The sequence below is a fragment of the Marmota marmota genome, unplaced genomic scaffold (assembly GCF_001458135.2).
Source record: "Marmota marmota marmota unplaced genomic scaffold, marMar, whole genome shotgun sequence".
In the NCBI taxonomy this organism is placed as follows: domain Eukaryota; kingdom Metazoa; phylum Chordata; class Mammalia; order Rodentia; family Sciuridae; genus Marmota; species Marmota marmota.
The window spans coordinates 38,430,842-38,450,304 of NW_026000093.1; the positions used below are offsets into that span (position 1 = coordinate 38,430,842).

At 34.2% G+C, this 19,463-nt stretch overlaps 1 protein-coding gene across 2 annotated transcripts in view; it reads left to right on the forward strand.

Moving 5' to 3' along the window:
- Window positions 1-19,463, forward strand: part of Lrrc69 (leucine rich repeat containing 69) — a 102,152-nt gene that overhangs the window by 32,772 nt on the left and 49,917 nt on the right. The window contains exon 5 of one of the 2 annotated variants that reach the window (XM_015485732.2): window positions 1,709-1,780. The exons of the other annotated variant lie outside the window; for it this stretch is intronic. Within the exon in view, the coding sequence (XP_015341218.1) occupies window positions 1,709-1,780 (72 nt within the window). The remainder of the gene's footprint in view (window positions 1-1,708; window positions 1,781-19,463) is intronic. 2 annotated transcript variants of the gene reach the window in all.

Consider the following 19,463-nt stretch of genomic DNA (forward strand, 5'->3'; position numbering starts at 1 on the left):
TATATATATATTTTAAAGAGAGAGAGAGAATTTTTTTAATATTTATTTTTTAGTTTTCGGCGGACACAACATCTTTGTTTGTATGAGGTGCTGAGGATTGAACCCGGGCCGCACACATGCCAGGCGAGCACGCTACCGCTTAAGCCACATCCCCAGCCCAAGCCTTTATATTTTAACTTGTAGATACTGAGGACATATTAAGAGTTGGAAAGTCTTTTTAGCTAACACAATAATGAGAGTATCATGGCAATGGAACGTTTTGTGGGACTTAAGAAGAGGACTTTGTGTGTAATAGATGGTATATTTCCCTTCAAGGACCTGCTACTCAGCTGTAGGAGTGGGGACAGCAGACAGGCTTAGTTGGCTATTCAGTTGCAGGGAGCCTCCTTTCTTCTCCAAGCTCATTCTCTTCCTGGAACCTCCCAAATTCTGTGATTGACAGCAAGGCAGTGTTATAAATAGATGGCTTTTTCTGACTGATGGAGAACAGTTTGGATGGCAACACCCACTAGAGCTCCCTACCCAGTTGAGTGAAGTCTATTGGGTCTGTAGCCCATCTTGACTTTTCCATTTGCCAATTCTACTTATTGACCCTGCTTTTTATAGGATTGGGTCCTTAAAAACCATCTTGTACCCCAAATTCCATCTCAACATCTGCTTTCAGGGAATGAAACCTGTGATAAGATCAAAGAGATAGACAGTTGTCACAACTAAAGAGACATATACCATTCTCCAGGGAGAGGTTGGTCATTAAAATAAGAGTGACTGTTCAGAACTCTCTCGACAAGTGGTTGAAATCATTTAGTGTATTATGCCCATATTTTTCTTTTTTTTTTTTAAAGAGAGAGAGAGAATTTTTTTAATATTTATTTTTTAGTTTTCAGTGGACACAACATCTTTATTTTATTTTTATGTGGTGCTGAGGATCGAACCCAGCGCCCCACTCATGCCAGGTGAGCACGCTACCACTTGAGCCACATTCCCAGCCCATATTTTTCAATTAATAAAAAATCTTTTGATGTTTCTAGTTAAAAATAATCCTACTTATCCTTTGCTTATTACTAGAAATGCTAAAACTAAGATGTACCATAACAACCAGGTGGTTACTATGGCAACGCAGTCACACTGGGTGTAGAGATACAGCAACAGATTTTATTTCCTTTGTAAGGAAAGTTTTTGTATGCACAGTGCTAACCAAAAGGAATATGCATAATACATTTTGGTGGCATTATCAACAGAAACAACATTCCAGAATTGTTTTGTTTCTCAGATTCTTTCTGTTTTAATAATAAGTACAGACTATTGAGTGCTCATAACATATTAGGCCCTTTCATAAGCACTCAAGTTAGCAACTTACTTAATCTATGAACAGCTACTTGAAGTAAGGATTTTTATTAGCATTTTCATTTTACAGATGGAGAAGTCATACTTATAAAATTTCCCAAAGTTACACGTATTTACTGTCAGAATTGATATCTGAACCTAGAAGTAGTCTAACTCATAGCATGTTATATTGCCCTGGGGTGGTCAGAAAAACTGGAGAATTCAAAATTCTGTGGCAACCCATAGGGATCTTCTTAGGAAAGGTGTACAGAGGAATTGATCAAGAAATTGGAAAAGAACTCACTTTCATCAAGTTTGAACTTAAATACTTGTGATTTTAGATATTAGATTTTATAACATTTCTTTTTCTTGTTTTCTGACATAGGGGATTTGTCATCTTAAAAATCTAAGGATTCTAGACATAGCTGGAAATACTATTCAGATATTTCCACCAGGAGTAAGTAAAATCAACTTCTATTATAATTGAAAATAATTTTGTTGATGCTATTGGGAATAGAAAAATATGGGCAGCCAGTAAAAACTGCAGTAACTGGAACCTTGAAGTATACAAATGACTCAAAGATTTGCTTTGTTCTTGAATTTCAAAACCTGTTCTTATGATTCTTTGTATTCTGTGCCTGCTGAATTTATTTGAACAAAATGAATTCTGATTGCTATCATAAATATTTTAATATATCAGTTATGATTACATTTTTTGGTGGTTACTCATTGCTTTTGATCACCTCATTTTTTTTTGAAAACTACTACTTTACAGGGCATAAATTTTTATCCTTTGTAGTTAGTCCAAAGATGACACTCTTGTTAGTTGTTTTTAAGCTAAACCATGAAAATGCACTTTTTTTTTTCCATTTGAAAGTGAAGTTTGAACTTGTTTTATTTCGATAACTGAGAAATACTTTGTTTGATAACTTTTAACTTTTGGGGTAGAAATGCTAGTTTTTCCTTTTGTGTGTGTGTGTGTGTGTTTGAGTGAACTTACTTGAACATTCAAGGTGATAATCAGAAGTCCATTAATCCAGGGGATGCTCTATAAATAGCTGTTGATCCACTTTTTTTTTCTGATTGATTGAATACAAATTGAGGTTTTCTTTATCACACATGAGAAAAGTGAATGATTCAAATATGAAAAAAATGTGTGTATGTGGTGTGTATGTATGTACATATAAGCACATATACTTAAGAAAATCTAATATTTACCATATAAACCACCTTCAGTGTATAATCTGTGACACTAAGTACTCTCCCCAACTAAAATTCTTTGTCCATTAGACATTCCCCATTCCCTTTGTAGCACCCGTGATAGAGTTCTCTATACACGGTTTAAAATAATTACCTTTTAAAAATAAGACGTTTCCCCCTCCTCTGGAAACCACCATTCTACTTTCTGTCTCTATTAACTTGACTATACTAAGCATCACATGTAAGTGTAGTCATATGACACTTGTCCTTTTATGACTTATTTCATTTTTTATTATTTCAAAATGTCTCTAAAATTTATCCATGCTATAACATGACAGAATTTCCTTCTTTTTTGAGGCCGAATAACATGTAGTTGTATGTAGATACCCTGTTTTGTCTTCATTTATCTGTGCATGGACAACTGGGTTGTTTCTACCTTTTGGTCATTGTGACTAATGCATGTATGAACAGAGGCATACAAATATTGGTTGTAGTTTGTACTTTCAATTCCTCTGTGTACATTCTCAGATGTAGTATTACTGAATTACTAATTCCATGTTTAATTTTTTAAGGGTTTATTACATTGCTTCCAAAACTTACAGTTTTGAATACGTAGGAACAGTTGGATGTTGTTAATGTGGACCTGGTTAATCCCACGTTTGTATTCATCCTGTGGTCTTAATTTAACTCTCTGTACCTGGGATGCCTCCCTGACTTCCAGTGGAGCCTTCTGGTGCCAATTCTTCCATGGGGCCACTGCAGTTTGGATCTCACAATGGAGTGAGTCTTTAAAAGGCTGTCTTTTATTAGACGGTACACTCCACCAAGAAGGAATGCATTTTTAAAAAACTTTTATCCAAAAGAATCTTGAATATCAACACCATATATATTTCTTAAATGAATACATTTAAATAATTTTCTTTAACTATACTCAGTATTCACCTTAGTGGTGCTGTTAATTAACTGTTTCTTCTACAAAGTGATTCTGTACTCACAATTTTGATGAAACACCATGAGTTGGGTTCCAAAAATTTAAAATAATTGGGTCAGTTTTGCCTGTATAGCACCTATTTCAGAAATTTTAATAAGCACTCTAAAATAAGATAGTCTATAAACTTATCTGAGTTTGGTGCAAAAATAATTCACTTCAAAATTTTCTAAATGATTTTTCTTTTTTAAAAAAGTAATAATTTGCTTCAAATTATTTTGAAGAAATTGGTGCAAAATTGTTTTCCCACATTTGATAGATGGGAGTTAATAATGGAACAAATGACAAACACAGAGGAATGAATGAATGTAGGCCATGAGCATCAGTGAAAGTAAGTTTCAAAGTGATGGCAATGAACTTAAAAAACATTGACATGTTTTTTAGGTAGAATAGTAGAGAAATGAAGAACTTGGACTCTGGCATCATACATACATAGGTTTAAAGGCTTAATTTCTCATTAGCTAAATTTATAATCCCAAACAAGTTGCTTAACTTCTGAGATGCTGTTTTCTCATCTATTAAATGGGTATATTAAACAACTAACTTCGTAAGGTTATTAAGTCAGATAATGCTTATAAATCATTTTGTACATCATTATCCACAGAATGGAAACTGTTATTATTATAAGTTGCATATAAAAATATACCAATACTCAAATGTTAATCAGTAATATGTAATTAAAGCTATCTTTCACTGTCTACTGGTGATAATAGGAGGCATTAACCTTGTATAGTACATTTTAGATTTTTTTTTACTATAAAAATATTCAAACATACATAAAGCAGGATTGAAGTGAAAATCTATGTACCCTTTACTTTGAAGCATACTTTAATTCCAAGACTTGAAACTGTTTTGTGCAGAATTATCTTTACATGGTTTATTTTATTGCCTTACAATTGCTCCCTCTTAAAAAGATAGATCTTTATAGAGGATTATTTAACAATTTTATGACCTAAAATTTGTTGTGCCACTTGGAAAATGCAATTATTTTACAGAAGTATATTTTTTTATTCACAACAGCTTTTATATAACCGAGACTGAATCAGGACTTTTGTATAAAAGTGTACATTAAGCGGAAATCTCTAACAAGAAATGGGACATTATAAATACTTGTTTATATGCAATGACTCTAAAATCTTTTTGGATTATTTAATTATGAAGAAAATTCTGCCATGCATCACATAGTAAAGTTATTGTTTTGGAATTAAATTGGTTCCTTTTTACCACTTAATCAGATGTAGTGTGTCAAGACTTCTCCTTTTTTCCTTTATTTTTTTTTAAAGTTTGAAATATTATATAAATAATGTATCCTCCTTAACATTTCAAGCAATACAAAAAATATGGAATAAAAATGAAAGTTTTCATTCTAGGACTTCTCCATGTGTATGATTTTAGAAATGTCTGCTAAAACAGTTTTTAAAATATTATAATATGTATTCTGTTTTAATTTTTTCATTGCTGCAATCAAAAGACCTGAAAAGAGTAATTTTAAGGAGGAGAAGTTTACTCTGAGGCTCATGGTTTCAAAGGTTTCAGTCCATAGATGGCCAACTTTATTCTATAGGGTCTGAGATGAGTCAGAACATCGTGGTGGGATCATGTGGTGGAAGAATATGGCTCAGGGCATATTCTCAAGGCATATTCAAGAAGCAGAGAGAGCTCTGCCCAACAAGGACAGACTATGTACCCCAAAAGCACCCTCAATGACCCAACTTTTTCAGCCATATGTTGCCTAGAGTTAACACCTGGTTAATCCCTATCCAGGGATTAATTCACTGATTGGCTTAAAGCATTCATAACCCAATCATTTCACCTTTAAAACTTCTTGCATTTTTTCACACATGAGATTTTGGGGGATACCACATAACTAAACCATAACAGTTTCATTATATTCAATTTTCAAGTATATTTTTTTCTTTCTGAAAAAGTACTATCCAAATATTCAAAAGATGCCATCTACTATTGAGAGAAGCCAAAACTCAGGTTGATTTGATCTGATTTATCAGCACACAATTTTAGTACATTCTCAATTCTTCACATAAAGTTATTTGTTATCTAATTCCTTTCTAAGACACAAAAAATTGTTCACCTTAATAGTTTGCAAAGTGTCCTCTGGTTCTTGGATGAATAGGTATTGTTAAGATTTATTTTAAGATAATTATTGTCTTTCTACTCATTTAGCTTGCTTGTCTTTCCATGTCTCTAGTAAGTAGAAAGCTTACTGGAAGCTTTTATAGAAATAATTCATTCATTGTACAAAATGTAGAAAATAAATAAAAATAGGAAGAGTAAAATGCTGTTTTACTCAGCTTTTTTTGCTGTTATGGCTTAAAGACCCAAGCAGCACAATTACAGAGGAGGAATAGTTTATTCCAGGGCTCACAGTTTCAGAGGTCTTATCCACAGAAGGCCAGCTCCATTCCTCAGGGTTCAAGGTGAGGCTGGACATCATGGAGGGAGAGTGTGACAGAGGGAAGCAACTGACATCATGGTGATCATGAAGCAGAGAGAGAGAAACTCCACTTGCCAGTTACAATTATGTACACCAAAGCCATACCCTAATTTCCACCTTCTCCAGCCATACACTACTACTTCATTTACCACTCAGTTAATTTACCTTCATTTACCACTCAGTTAATCCCTATCAGGGGATTAAATCACTGATTGGGCTAAGACTCTTAAAATCTGATCATTTTTCCTCTGAACCTTCTTGCATTGTCTCACACGTGAGCTTTTGGGGGACAACTCATATCCAAACCATAACAAATGCTAAGTGCTTTTAAATTTACTTCTCAGTGGTAACACTGATATTTTCTTCAAGCATCTTATTTTCATAAGTTCACTTTAAAAATAAAATGGAGAGTACACTTTATAAAAGAATGTTTTTGTTTATCTTATTGTTTTAACATTATATATGGAACATTTTCTTTAATCAAATATTTTTCAAATAATTGATTTTTAATCACTAGATTTATCATATGTTTACTTTTCCTTACATTTTAACTTATCACTGGAGTTAAATTATATTTTGAATGAACAAACTTTGAAAAAAGAGTGGTCTGAAATACAGTGTCTTTTATTTGCATTTTTCTTTGGGAGAGTAACAGTAGCAAAATGTGGCCTGTGGTGGACAGTGGATAGTCTATGGAAATACTCTTAGTTGTTTAGTTAGTACAGGAAACATGGATCCTTGGTATATTAGTGTTTCACAAATACTATAACATAGTACATTAATTGGGACTTAAAGTAATATGCCTCTACTGTCTTGAAAGGATGTAAGATCTTAGATTTTGCTTTACTTTTTTTTTTTTAGATGATCATCTTAGCTTATTATATCTGCAAAGATTGTTTCTAAATAAGGTCACATTCTGAGGTTCTGGGTAGACATAAATTTGTAGGAGGACACTATTTAATCCTTTACTTTGGTAGAATATTGAATTTTTTATATTCTATTTAGTATCAGTCTATGTAATATATACAAATTTTCTATGTGAGGCTTATATAAAAAATAAATTCAACAAATATTGAGTATCTCCTCTGTGATTATCTCTCTCTAAAGTGCTGAGCTTGAAGATTTGAAGAACTCCCACCCCTGTGGGACTCTGGGGAGGCAAGAATTATGAATGTTGCTCTGGAGGAACTTTGGGATTCATGTTGAGGAAGTCTCTGGAAATTGAAGTGGGCCCAGGAGAGATCACAAAATAGAGATAAATACAGAAATTTAAAATTAGAAAAATTAGACAAAGTGACATTAATTAGCTTGGAGAAAGAAGGGGAGTAAGTAGGTAATAATGTCATTGCAGAGTTCAAAGGGAGAAATTGTCTAGTTGCCCTCATAACTTTTAACAATGGGGAAATAAAAACATATGGTTATTTACTGCTGAAGAGCTTTGGATAGGGTATTACTGAGACTTCTGGGAGGAAAGGGTTATCAGTCTCTCTCTTTGGATTCTAAAGTAAGGGCTAGGACATTCAGTCTTTGAAGAAGTTATGAGTCAGTCATTTCAACAGGGATAAAAACGAAGTACTGAGTTTTTTTAGTTCTTTTGAAACAATTTTTAAATACATATTTTCTTTCTCTGGCTCCTCTTTCCCCCAGGAGCCCAGTTATTTTCCAAACTGCAATCATTTGAAGAAGTTGAGCTGACAAAAGTGAGAAAAGGTTTAATGATCATCACCAGGGGGCATTGTGAGGTTTGTCTTTGATGCAAAGTTCATTACAAAATATCATATATAAAACTTCACATTTCAATAACGGTCTCAGAATCCTCCATTAGCAATCTATCTAGCCACCTGAACTATTCTGACCACTTTTCAGATAGATAGAGAAATGGCATTGAAAGTTATCATTCTGGATAACTCTGCAATTATCTAGTTATTTGCAATTTTGCAAAACAATTTTGCATGTTATAAAATCTATTGATATTGGATAATCCTTTGAAGAGACAGGTCCTATTATTACTGTTTGAAGCTCCAGAGAAGTAGGTTGCCTCAAGCAGTTGTCGTCAAACTTGAGTGCACATTAGAATCCCTTGGATGGCTAATTAAAATCCAGAAGGCTGGGCCCCACTCCCAGAGTTTCTGAGTCAGTAGGCTGGGAAGCCCAAGCACTTAGATTTCTATTAAGTTCTTAGGTGATACTGAGGCTGCAAGTCTGGGGACCACATGTGGAGAACCACTAGGCTGAATAACAAAGCAATGAAGACTTCATTGCAAGCTCAGACCTCCTCCTGTCTTAGCACACAGCTTTGGAGGAATCTATTCTTTGTCTCAGAAGTAATAAGAAGGGCAGTTTCTGTTTTTCTGCACAAACAAATAAGACATTTCTTTCTATCTCAGTGGGAGTTTGCATTCAGAGAAATTCACTGTGTCCTTGACTAAAATGATACGCAAAGAACATTTCTTGAACAATGGAATTCTTTTACACTGTGAAAAATGCTTTACCTAGAAACTGAAATTTTGGTATGTGAAAACAAGGGATGTCTACACAGTTGGAAGCTGAGATTTTTATGTTGCTTAATGGAGTTAGCTTACTCCTTTTAGCCACATTATGGATGTATTTATTGCCTATATGCCATTGAAAAAAATTTGTTAAAAGTTTACTTATTTGTTTAAGTTGTGTATACTCCTGACTCATTCTGGGCAGATCATATGACTTAAGAAATTTATTGATGTCTTCACTATCTTCTATTTTATTGGAGTATAAGGTTTCAAAATAATTTCTAATTATCTTCTGTATTTCTGTAGTGTCTGTTGTGATATTGCCTTTTTCATCCCGTATGCTAGTAATTTGGGTTCTCTCTCTTCTTCTCTTCCTTAGCATGGCTAAGAGTCTGTCGATCTTATTTATTTTTTCAAAGAACCAACTTTTGGTTTTGTCAATCTTTTTCAATTGTTTCTTTTATTTCAATTTCATTGATTTCAGATCTGATTTTAATTATTTCTTGCCTTCTGCTGCATTTGCTGTTGATTTGCTCTTCTTTTCCTAGGGCTTTGTGATGTAGTGTGAGATCATCTATTTGTTGGCTTTTTCTTTTTTTTGAGGAATGAACTCCATGCAATGAATTTCCCTCTTAGAACTGCTTTCATTGTGTCCCATAGATTTCGATATGTTGTTTATATGTTTGTTTATTTTTGTGTTTTCATTTATCTCTAAGAATTTTTAAATTTCCTCCTTGATGTCTTCTGTAACCCATTGTTCATTCAGTAGCATATTGTTCATTCTCCAAGTGATGTAGGAATTTTTCTTCCTTATTTTATCATTGATTTCCAATTTCATTCCATTATGATCGGATAAAATGCATGGTAATATCTCTACTCCTTTATATTTGTTAAGAGTTGCCCTATGGCATAATATGTGGTCTATTTTTGAGAAGGATCCATGTGCTGCTGAGAAAAAAAAGTGTATCCGTTTGATGATGGTTGATATATTCTATATATGTCAATTAAGTCTAGGTTATTAATTGTGTTATTGAGTTCCATAACTTCTTTATTCAACTTTTGTTTGGAAGATCTGTCCAGTGGTGAGAGAGGTGTGTTAAAGTCACCCATAATTATTGTGTTGTGGTCTATTTGTCTTTTGAACTTGAGAAGAGTTTGTTTGATGAACATAGCTGCACCATTATTTGGGGCATATATATTAATGATTGTTATGTCTTGTTGGTGAATGGTTCCCATAGTGTCCTTCTTTATCCCTTTTGATTAACTTTGGCTTGAAGTCAACTTTATTTTATATGAATATGGACATCCTTGCTTGCTTCCGAGGTCCATGTGAGTGGTATGATTTTTCCCAACCTTTCACCTTCAGGCTGTGTGTGTGTCTTTTCCTATCAGATGAGTCTCCTGTAGGCAGCATATTGTTGGATCTGTTTTTTAATCCAGTCTACTAGCCTATGTCTCTTGATTGGTGAGTTTAAGCCATTAACATTTAGGGTTACTATTGAGATATGGTTTGTACTTTCAGCCATGTTTGTTTATTTTTGTTATTTAACTTGACTTGGTTTTCCTTTTTGATTAGTTTTTCCTTTACTGTACTACCTCCCTCTGCTGGTTTTCATTGTTGTTTTGAATCCCTTTCTCTCACCATGCACAAAGGTTAACCCAAAATGGATCAAGGATCTAGGAATCAAACCAGAGACTCTGGATCTAATAGAAGAAAAAGTTGTCCCTAATCTCCACCAAGTGGGGTCAGGCCCCAAATTCCTTAATAAGACACCTATAGCACAAGAGTTAAAATCAAGAATCAACAAATGGGATGAATTCAAACTAAAAAGTTTTTTCTCAGCAAGAGAAATAATGTGTAAGGTGAATAGGGAGCCTACATACTGGGAACAAATTTTTACCCCTCACACATCAGATAGAGCTCTAATCTCTAGAGTATACAAAGAACTCAAAAAGTTAAACAACAACAAAAAAATAAATAACCCAATTAACAAATGGGCCAAGGACCTGAACAGACACTTCTCAGAAGAGGATATACAATCAATCAACAAATACACGAAAAAATGCTCACCATCTCTAGCAATCAGAGAAATGCAAATTAAAACTACTCTAAGATACCATCTCACTCCAGTAAGAATGGCAGCCATTATGAAGTCAAACAACAAGTGCTGGCTAGGATGTGGGGAGAAGGTACACTCATATACTGCTGGTGGGACTGCAAATTGGTGCAGCCAATTTGGAAAGCAGTATGGAGATTCCTTGGAAATCTGGGAATGGAACCATCATTTGACCCAGCTATTCCCCTTCTTGGACTATACCCAAAAGACCTAAAAGGAGCATACTACAGGGACACAGCCACATCAATGTTTGTAGCAGCACAATTCACAGTAGCTAGACTGTGGAACCAACCTAGATGCCCTTCAATGGATGAATGGATAAAAAAAAATGTGGCATTTATACACAATGGAGTATTACTCAGCACTAAAAAATAACAAGATCATGGCATTTGCAGGGAAATGGATGGCATTAGAGCAGATTATGCTAAGTGAAGTTAGCCAATCCCTAAAAAACAGAGCCCAAATGTCTTCTCTGATATAAGAGGGGTGACTCAAAATGGGATAGGGAGGACGAGCATGAGAAGAAGATTACCACTAAATAGGGAAGAGAGGTGGGAGGGAAAGGGAGGGAGAAGGGGAATTGCATGGAAGAAGAAAGGAGACCCTCATCATTATACAGATTACATGTATGATGATGTGAGGGGAAATAAAAAAAGAAGTGTGTCACATTAGATTGGGTAGAGAGAAGTGATGGGAGGGGAGGGGAAGCGAAGGGGGGATAGAAAGGACAGCAGAATAAAACAGACACTAGTAATGCTGTATGTATATACGTGACTGTATGGCCAATGTGATTCTGCAACTGTACACTCAGAATAATGAGAAATTATACCCCATTTGATTCAAATGTATGATATGTCAAGATCATTGTACTGTCATGTGTAACTAATTAAAACAAATAAAAAAAATTAAAAAGTTTACTTATCAGTCAATCTAAAAATAGAAGTTTTTTTTCTTTGCATGTAATTTTAATGCTAAATTTCATTTTGAAGAAATTTTGGGCAAGCCAATCTTCACCATGTTTTTTATTTATTTTGTGGTGTTGGGAAGGCCTCATGCATGCCAGGCAAGTGCTCTATCACTGAGCTACATCTCCAGTCCTTTTTAAAGTTTTCATTTGGAGCTAGAGTCTCACTAAATTGCCCAGGCTGACCTCAAACTTGCAATCCTCCTGTCTTTGCTTTCTGAGTAGCTGGGATTATAGGTATGTGCCCCCATGTCTGGCTCTGTTATGAATTTTTGTCTTGATAAAGTGCCCCATTTACATTGGCTGGTTGTAGTTTGGAAATGAAACTGAGGTTTAGCTGAAACATTTACATGGATACAGATCAATGTGACATCTTACAAGAAGTGCTTTGCTGAGAATGGACTTGAAAAATGTGCTTTAAAGAGATATAAATCATAGCCAGTACTACTTTTACACAGTTGCTGCTTTCTTTCATTTTCAGATTCATTATATTAATGTTCATTTGAATTTCTGGCTTCCATAAACAGATCCTGTGTCAAAGTCAAGAATCTTAGGTATTTGTATATCCCTAATGTTTGCAGGCACATAGTATTTTTGTAAAAAAAAAAAAAAAAAAAAACAGGAAAAAAGTCTCATGCAATGGTGTTGTCATGAGAAAAATTATGCTTGGACTATTTATGGGAAATATTAGTTATAGCACCTATTCTGTTTCATCAATGCCCTCCCTTTTTCCTTCAAGAATTCTTTAATGTTACTATAAATCAAATTTGAGAATAGTGAAAACATTTTTCTCTTTTACAGTATGAGAAATACAGGAGGGAAAAAAATGCAATGACTTTCCCAGAAACACAAATCATTTGAAGAGTGAAGATTTGAATTCACTGTTCCCAAACAAAAATCAATTTTGCCTCACTTAACAATTTCCCAGTTTTGTGACCTTCGACATATAAACCAATTCCTCTATGTCTCATCTTTTTTTTCTCTGTATGTTGGAGATATTAATAACACTTGTATCATAACATTGTTGGGAAAGTGTCTGACACAGCAGTTGGTGGTTAGCAAAAATAGAATGAATAGATAATGAAATGAGATAAGTTATATAGATCCTTTACCAGTGTCTTGGCACATGATGTTTATTAAATGTTAGTCTCATTTTAAGGATTGATCTGAGCTACCTGTCACTCAGCCCTCCAATTCACAGTTGTATTTGTAGGATTTCAAAACCATATGATCACCTGCATGATTCTATCGAGTAACCATTGATCTGTGACGAGCGCATAAGGGGAGCACAGCCTTGCTAGCATGCTATGCTTCCTATCCTCCATGATCTCTTCCCTGAGTAGTTGTTCCATGTTATTTTTCTCTGCAAACCCATTTACATTCATTTGATTTACCTTGATTATGTAACAATAGAGAACCTACAAACTATCACCCTTTCCCCAAGATCTTCACGTTTGATTCTCTGTTTATTTCTGTCTTATCCCGCCCTTCTCAATTTCTGATTTCTAGATCATATTTCTTTAAAAACAGGCCCTTCATCACTGATTTCCATTTGTCTTTGTCACTTTATTTGACTTGTTTCCTACTAATTATCCTGAGGTCCCTTCTTTTCTTTGATACATTTAGTTTGAAGTGACTTCTCTATTCATAGCAATGCTGACTGATTTTGACTCACTGAAGTCTAAGCACACCTTGTTATAGTGTTCTTGACTGCAGATTCTGGGCTGACATGTATTATGGTATAGACTCTAGTTTGCTGTCATCTCTGCTTGATCCTTGTCTAATTCAGAATGCTTAAGTATTTTACAAATGCTTCCAGGGTCTTGTTATTTTATCTTTTTGTCTTTAATACAAAGCCAAGTGAAGAAAGCCATTTTATATTTGAATGACTCTTCCATTTCCAAATGGCCTCACCTGCCTTCGACAGAGTAGTTTCCATGTCTGAGCAGTTATACACAAACGTGCATGTTCACAAGGCATTCCTAGGGAGACCATTTAGTTTTGGATTAAGAGAAGCACTCCTGTAAAATTGAACACATGGAGAGTGACAATGACAAATTTCATCTTGTCCATGATCAAATATATCTTTAAGTGGTCCAGAAAGCACATTGTGGGGTAAAAGCCCTTTGGGAAAATGAAACAGTATCATTTTGCAAAAACTTCTATGAAAACTTTAAAAACTCATTTGCAAGACAGTTAAGAAGAGCCTCAAAAATTAAAAGTGCAACACAGCAAAATGTCCACAAAGCTGCAGCCAAGAACACCCCCAAACATCTCCACAGTCTAGTGATTTTGACTGAGGTATACATTTCGCTCAGAGAGTCCCGAGAAATTCTAGTTGTCTACTTCATCCCATTTGCTATTCTGCTTCTCTTGAGTAACAATATTAAAGATCCACTTTGTTCTTGTTCCCATATTGATAGTTTATTTTCTGTCTCTGTTGAATATTAAGGAAAACTCTTACCCTAGCCTTGAAACTCATTAAATGCCTCTCTAAAATTTGACCTTGATTTGAAAATGGTTATTTTTCTTTGGTTGTCAATGCTGCCTTAGGTGGCTGAGTTTATTAGGAGACATACATTTAGAACAACATTAAGTGACCTTTAAGAAAATGGGACACAAGCCAATGCTTTCCTAATGGAAACCCCTTGTGGGCTCTGTGGTTTTATGTAAAGTGATGTAAGCTTAGCTAATATAGAATTAGTGAGTTCCAAAACTTGACTAAATCCTTTCCCTGTCACTACTTTTATGAGAATGAGATCATGTTTTCTGCTGTTTCTTATTTGGGGGTGGGTAAAGAGGACAGTGTTGAATGATATATTATTGCTTCTTTTACTATACTAATTCTAAAATTTCACAAGATAGATTTTTTGAAATGAAAAGCAAAGAGAAAATTTATAAAATATTATTCTGATGCAGTGCTGATTTTTTTTTTTTTGTAAAACTCTGGTTTAAAAATTGAGTGCCCAATTAAGTTAGGGGGTATGACTATTTTTTCTCTGCTTAGCTAAATTAAATAATCTACATTCTGACTTTCCATTTGTATATGTGATCTTATTGAAATTGAAGACAGTCTAGAGTTGGGTGCCTATAAAACTTATGTGCTGCAAAAGGACCCCATGCCACATGGTATGGTGGTTGGTGAAGAGTGTTTAGCTATTACCAATTAAACACTTGGAAATTTCACTCTTCCAGCCAAGTAGTTAATGGTCTGATGATTCTGGAGATAAGAGGGACCTGATGATTCAGGAGATGAAAGGAGATTCCAAGATTTAAATAATACCCATTTTGTTTCTTGAGAGAATAGAAGGACATGGTTATTTGTTCAGAGTCAGAACGTCTGTCCTTTTGCCTTGTCATACAAGAAGAGTTCAAACAATTACAAAACCAGAGTCAGTAGTTTTCGGAGAACAAGCATAGAAACAAACGAAAAATATAATAAAGAGTGGCTTGGGGGCTTGAGGATGTAGCTCAGTGGTATAGCATTTGCATAGGAAGTGTCCTTGGATTTGATCCCTAGCACCACAAACAATAATTAAAAATCAATCAATCAACCAGCCAATCAAGAGTGGATCTGATTGATATTCAGTAATGTGGCTCTCCTGCTGTCTGTTTATTGATCTTCATTTAGATACTGAGTTCCCTCTCTCTCACCACCCCTCCCTAAGTCAGCCGCATGAAGATAAGGATTTTGTTTCATTTTATTGACGAATTCTAAACACAGAGCTCCATGCCTGACACAGAATAGGCACCCAGTAAATACTTGATGAATGAATGGATAGACAGATGGGAGGATGGGTAAATGGATGGGTGAGTATGAATTTTATATAACAAACATGACTGCTTTTCTATGTCTGAAAAATCAAAACTGATTTGTGGCTGTCAGTAATAAAAAAAAAAAAGATTGGTTCAAGGAAATGGTTTTCAACTGGGAAAGATTTTTGTACCCTAGGGTATTTGGCAGTATCTGGAGACATTTTTGGTTATCTAAATTAAGGAGTGGTACTACTGGTGTCCAGGGGAAGAGGCTAGAAATCCTGCTAAACATTTTGTAATACATAGGATAGTCTACCCTAAAAAAAGTATTATCTAGCCTAAAATGTCAGTTTTGAGTCAGGTGTGGTGGCACTTACCTGTAATCCCAGTGGCTCTGAAGGCTGACGCAGGAAGATTGTGAGTTCAAGGCCAGCTTCAGCAAAAGTGAGGCACTAAGCAATTTAGTGGACCCTGTCTCTAAATAAAATACAGAATGGGGCTGGGGATGTGGCTCAGTCGAGTGTCCTTGAGTTCAATCCCTGGTACCCCTGCCCCCAGCAAATGTCAATTTTGAGTTTGAGAAACCCTAGTTTAAGCTTTGTTTCCCAGAGCTTATGAAATAGATTTTCAGATGCATAAGCATCAGAAAAGGTGATCATTAAAATTTTGATACCTTGCTATGTACTAATATATTCAGAATTATTGCTAATAATGTTTTGGGTTTGAAGTTATTTTTTTTCTGATATCAATGCAGCTATATTAGCTGTATTTTGGCTAATGTTTGTATGATATAGCTGTTATCTCTCCTTTACTTTCAACCTTTCTATATCCTGGCATTAGATGTATCTCTTAAAAATAGCACATGACTCTTCATTTTAAAAAATACAATATGATAATTTTTGTCTTTAAGTTGAAGCATTCAGTTCATCATAATTTAACGTAATTTTAGATTTATTTGGAGCTAACCCAATATCTAACTATGTATTTTAAGTTTGATCTATTTGTTCTGAGTTCACTTTTCTCTTCTTTTGTAGTGATTGGATATTTTTATGATTTCATTTTAAAAATCTTAGTAAAAATTTTATACAATTTACTGTTTTTAACTATCTTAAAAATTTAAAAAGTTCTTCCTTGCTTTATGAGGATAATTAATTTATACTTATGCCCTCATCCTAGAAAATGAAAGAACTATAAATCTATTTACCTGCTCCCATTCTACAATGTTTTCTGTTGTATATTATAATTTTTTGTAATTTAAAAAATTATTCTTTTGCAAGATGGCATTCATTTAGATTTATCATCAGTTTTACTATTTTCATTGCTATTTATTTCTTCCTGTGTCTATGATCTTTCTTTTGGAATTCTACATTTGCCTCTAGCTCAAACTACATTCTTTAGTCTTTTCATTATTATTTTTTTGCAATGAGTCAACTTGTAGTTCATTATCCTAGTTTTTATTCGATTTAAACCCTAGCTTTATTCTCTAAGAAAAATTATAAATTGACAATATCATATGTTACCACATTCAAAATTTCATTGTGCTAACTTCTAGCTTCCAGCTTATAGCCTACATTGTTGCTGCTGAGAGGTCTGCTGTCCATCTTGGTCACATGCTCAAAACATTAGCATGTTTTTCCCCTGTAGGTAATCTGTTTTTCTTTTCCTGGAAGCGTTTAAGATTTTCTCATGGTCCTCTATATTATATATTTCATTTATGATAACTATAGTTATAAATTTCATTTTACCTTTTTTTGCCTGTAGTTTATTGGCTGCTTAAATATGTGGAATCAATGCTTTCCATTATTTTTGAAAAGTTCTTAGTCATTGTCTTTTCCTATATTGCTTCTGCTTCCCCCATTCTCCTTTTGTAACTAACTTTATACCTTCTCACTATATATTTTTTGCACCTTACCCTTTTTGTGTGTGGGAGGGTGAGGGTACTGAGAAATGAACTTGGGGCACTCAACCACAGAGCCACATCCCCCTACCCTATTTTGTATTTTATTTAGAGACAGGGTCTCACTGAATTGCTTGGTGCCTCCCCGTTGTTGAGGCTGGCTTTGAACTCAAGATCCTTCTGCCTCAGTCTTCTGAGCTGCTGGGATTACAGATGTGCGCCACCATGCCCCTTATCTTTTCTCTGCTCTATTTTCCATCCTTTTGTGTTTCTTTGCTTCATTCTAGAGATGTTCTCCTGATACATTTTACAATTGGATAGTTTACTTCTTAGCTGTGTGAATGCATTTGTTAAATCCATTCATTAGGTTACTTATTTCAGTTTTATTCAGTGTACAATTTCTGGTTGGTTCTTTTTCAAATATACTATTTTTAATATTTTTTCAATTGTTTCTTGAAAAATTTAAACTTGGCTTTTAATTGATGATCATGCTAAATGTACTGATTTTAATGTTTGAGTCTATCAATCCAGTATTTCTGAGTACATTTTAGGCCATTTCTGTTGTCTGCTTATTAGTGCAGTTTCATTCATCCATATCAGTCAGAGTTATCCAGAGGAACCCTATTCAAGCCAAAGCACCATCTTTTTTTCTTATATAGTTGATTATCTTTGAATTTACCTTGGACATTGTAATTAAAAATATTTTTGAAAAAAAATTTTCAGTCTCAGATGAAGTGAATAACTAGAGATGTTTTCATTTGATTTTTTGCATGAAAAAGTAATATAGCATCACTTTAATTCAATGGAGACATTACTTACATGGTATCAATTTAATCCAATTTCAACGTTCAAGGAAAACCTAGAAGATTTGACACTGGGCTGCTATCTATGGGGGCCTGGATGATTTCTGATGTACCCTTAATTCTAAGTTGAAAACACCTTTTAGTCCCACAGAACCAAATTGACTCCAAAGGTGAGACATATTCTTTATGTATCTGTTTGCTCCTAAATTTTATCTAGCCTGTTCCTGATGATCTTTTAAAACCTTGTTGATCTTATGAAGATTTTAATGTATGTTTTACTAAAGTTTACTCGGAGGTATGTCTGAATTAACTTGATTTTTCATTTATTAGAATTGAAAGTACTTGATTAATTAAGACTCTAAGAAAATTGGAGTGACTTTATTCTGAAAAACCCATACTCCTTCTTCAAGAATCAATGCATTTCTTCTTCTTTTCCTTAATGAAAATTCACCTCTAATCATTTCTAGTACTCTTCTACAAGTATCAAAACATTCTGACTCTAGCTCAAACTGTTCTCTTATTGATGTATAGGTCCCAGATCTGACTTTCTGGCCAAGCAGTGTGGTGGTCTCCTTATTTCCTGCCTTTCAGGAAGAATAGTCTCCCCTTTGATCTTCGCAATGCTGGTTCTTTTGTATGATAAGGTCTCAACTCAGATATCAACTACTCAGAATGGTCTTTCCTGATCAACCAATCAAATAACCATCACTCTATTATATTACATTAAACTTTTTTTCCCTAGAAGTTATTACAATTTAACTTTCTTTGTTTATTTGCTTATTATTTATATGTATCCATCCTTCATTTTTTATCACCAATAGAATACAAGTTATCATGAGAACAATATATATGTTTTTATTTTTTATTAGAAATTTATAGTTATTCATAGTAGTTGAGTTCATCCTGATAAACTCATACATGCATGGATTTGATTTTAGTTTATGATCCCTTCTTTTTCCTTCCCATCCTCCCTCTCTTCCACCATTTTTCTTGCTTTACTCCACTAGACTTCCTTTTTCTGGTCTATTTATTTGTATTTGATTGGTTCTTTCTACATACATATAAAGGTGAAGTTCCCTGTGGTATATTTATATATGCACACGACATGATGTTTTAAGAATTCATTCTCATTGCCTCCCTTTATCCATCTCTTCACTCTGCCTCTTGATTTCCTTCTACATTACTAATTTTCCCTTTATCTTTATGTTATCCTTTCTCTTTATTTTATTTTACTCTAGCTTCTGCATATGATAGAAGACTTTTGACCTCTGAGCTTCTGAGTTTGGCTTATGCGAACAATATATTTGCCTGTTTATTCATTACTATAATTTTATTGCTTAGAGTACAAATTGGTAAATGACAAAGCTTGCAAAATTTGTTGAATGAAAGAATAAATGAATGGTTGATCAAATCTATTGCCTGATTTCCCTATTTTTTTTTTTTTTATCTCATGCCTATAAGTCACAAGCAGTGG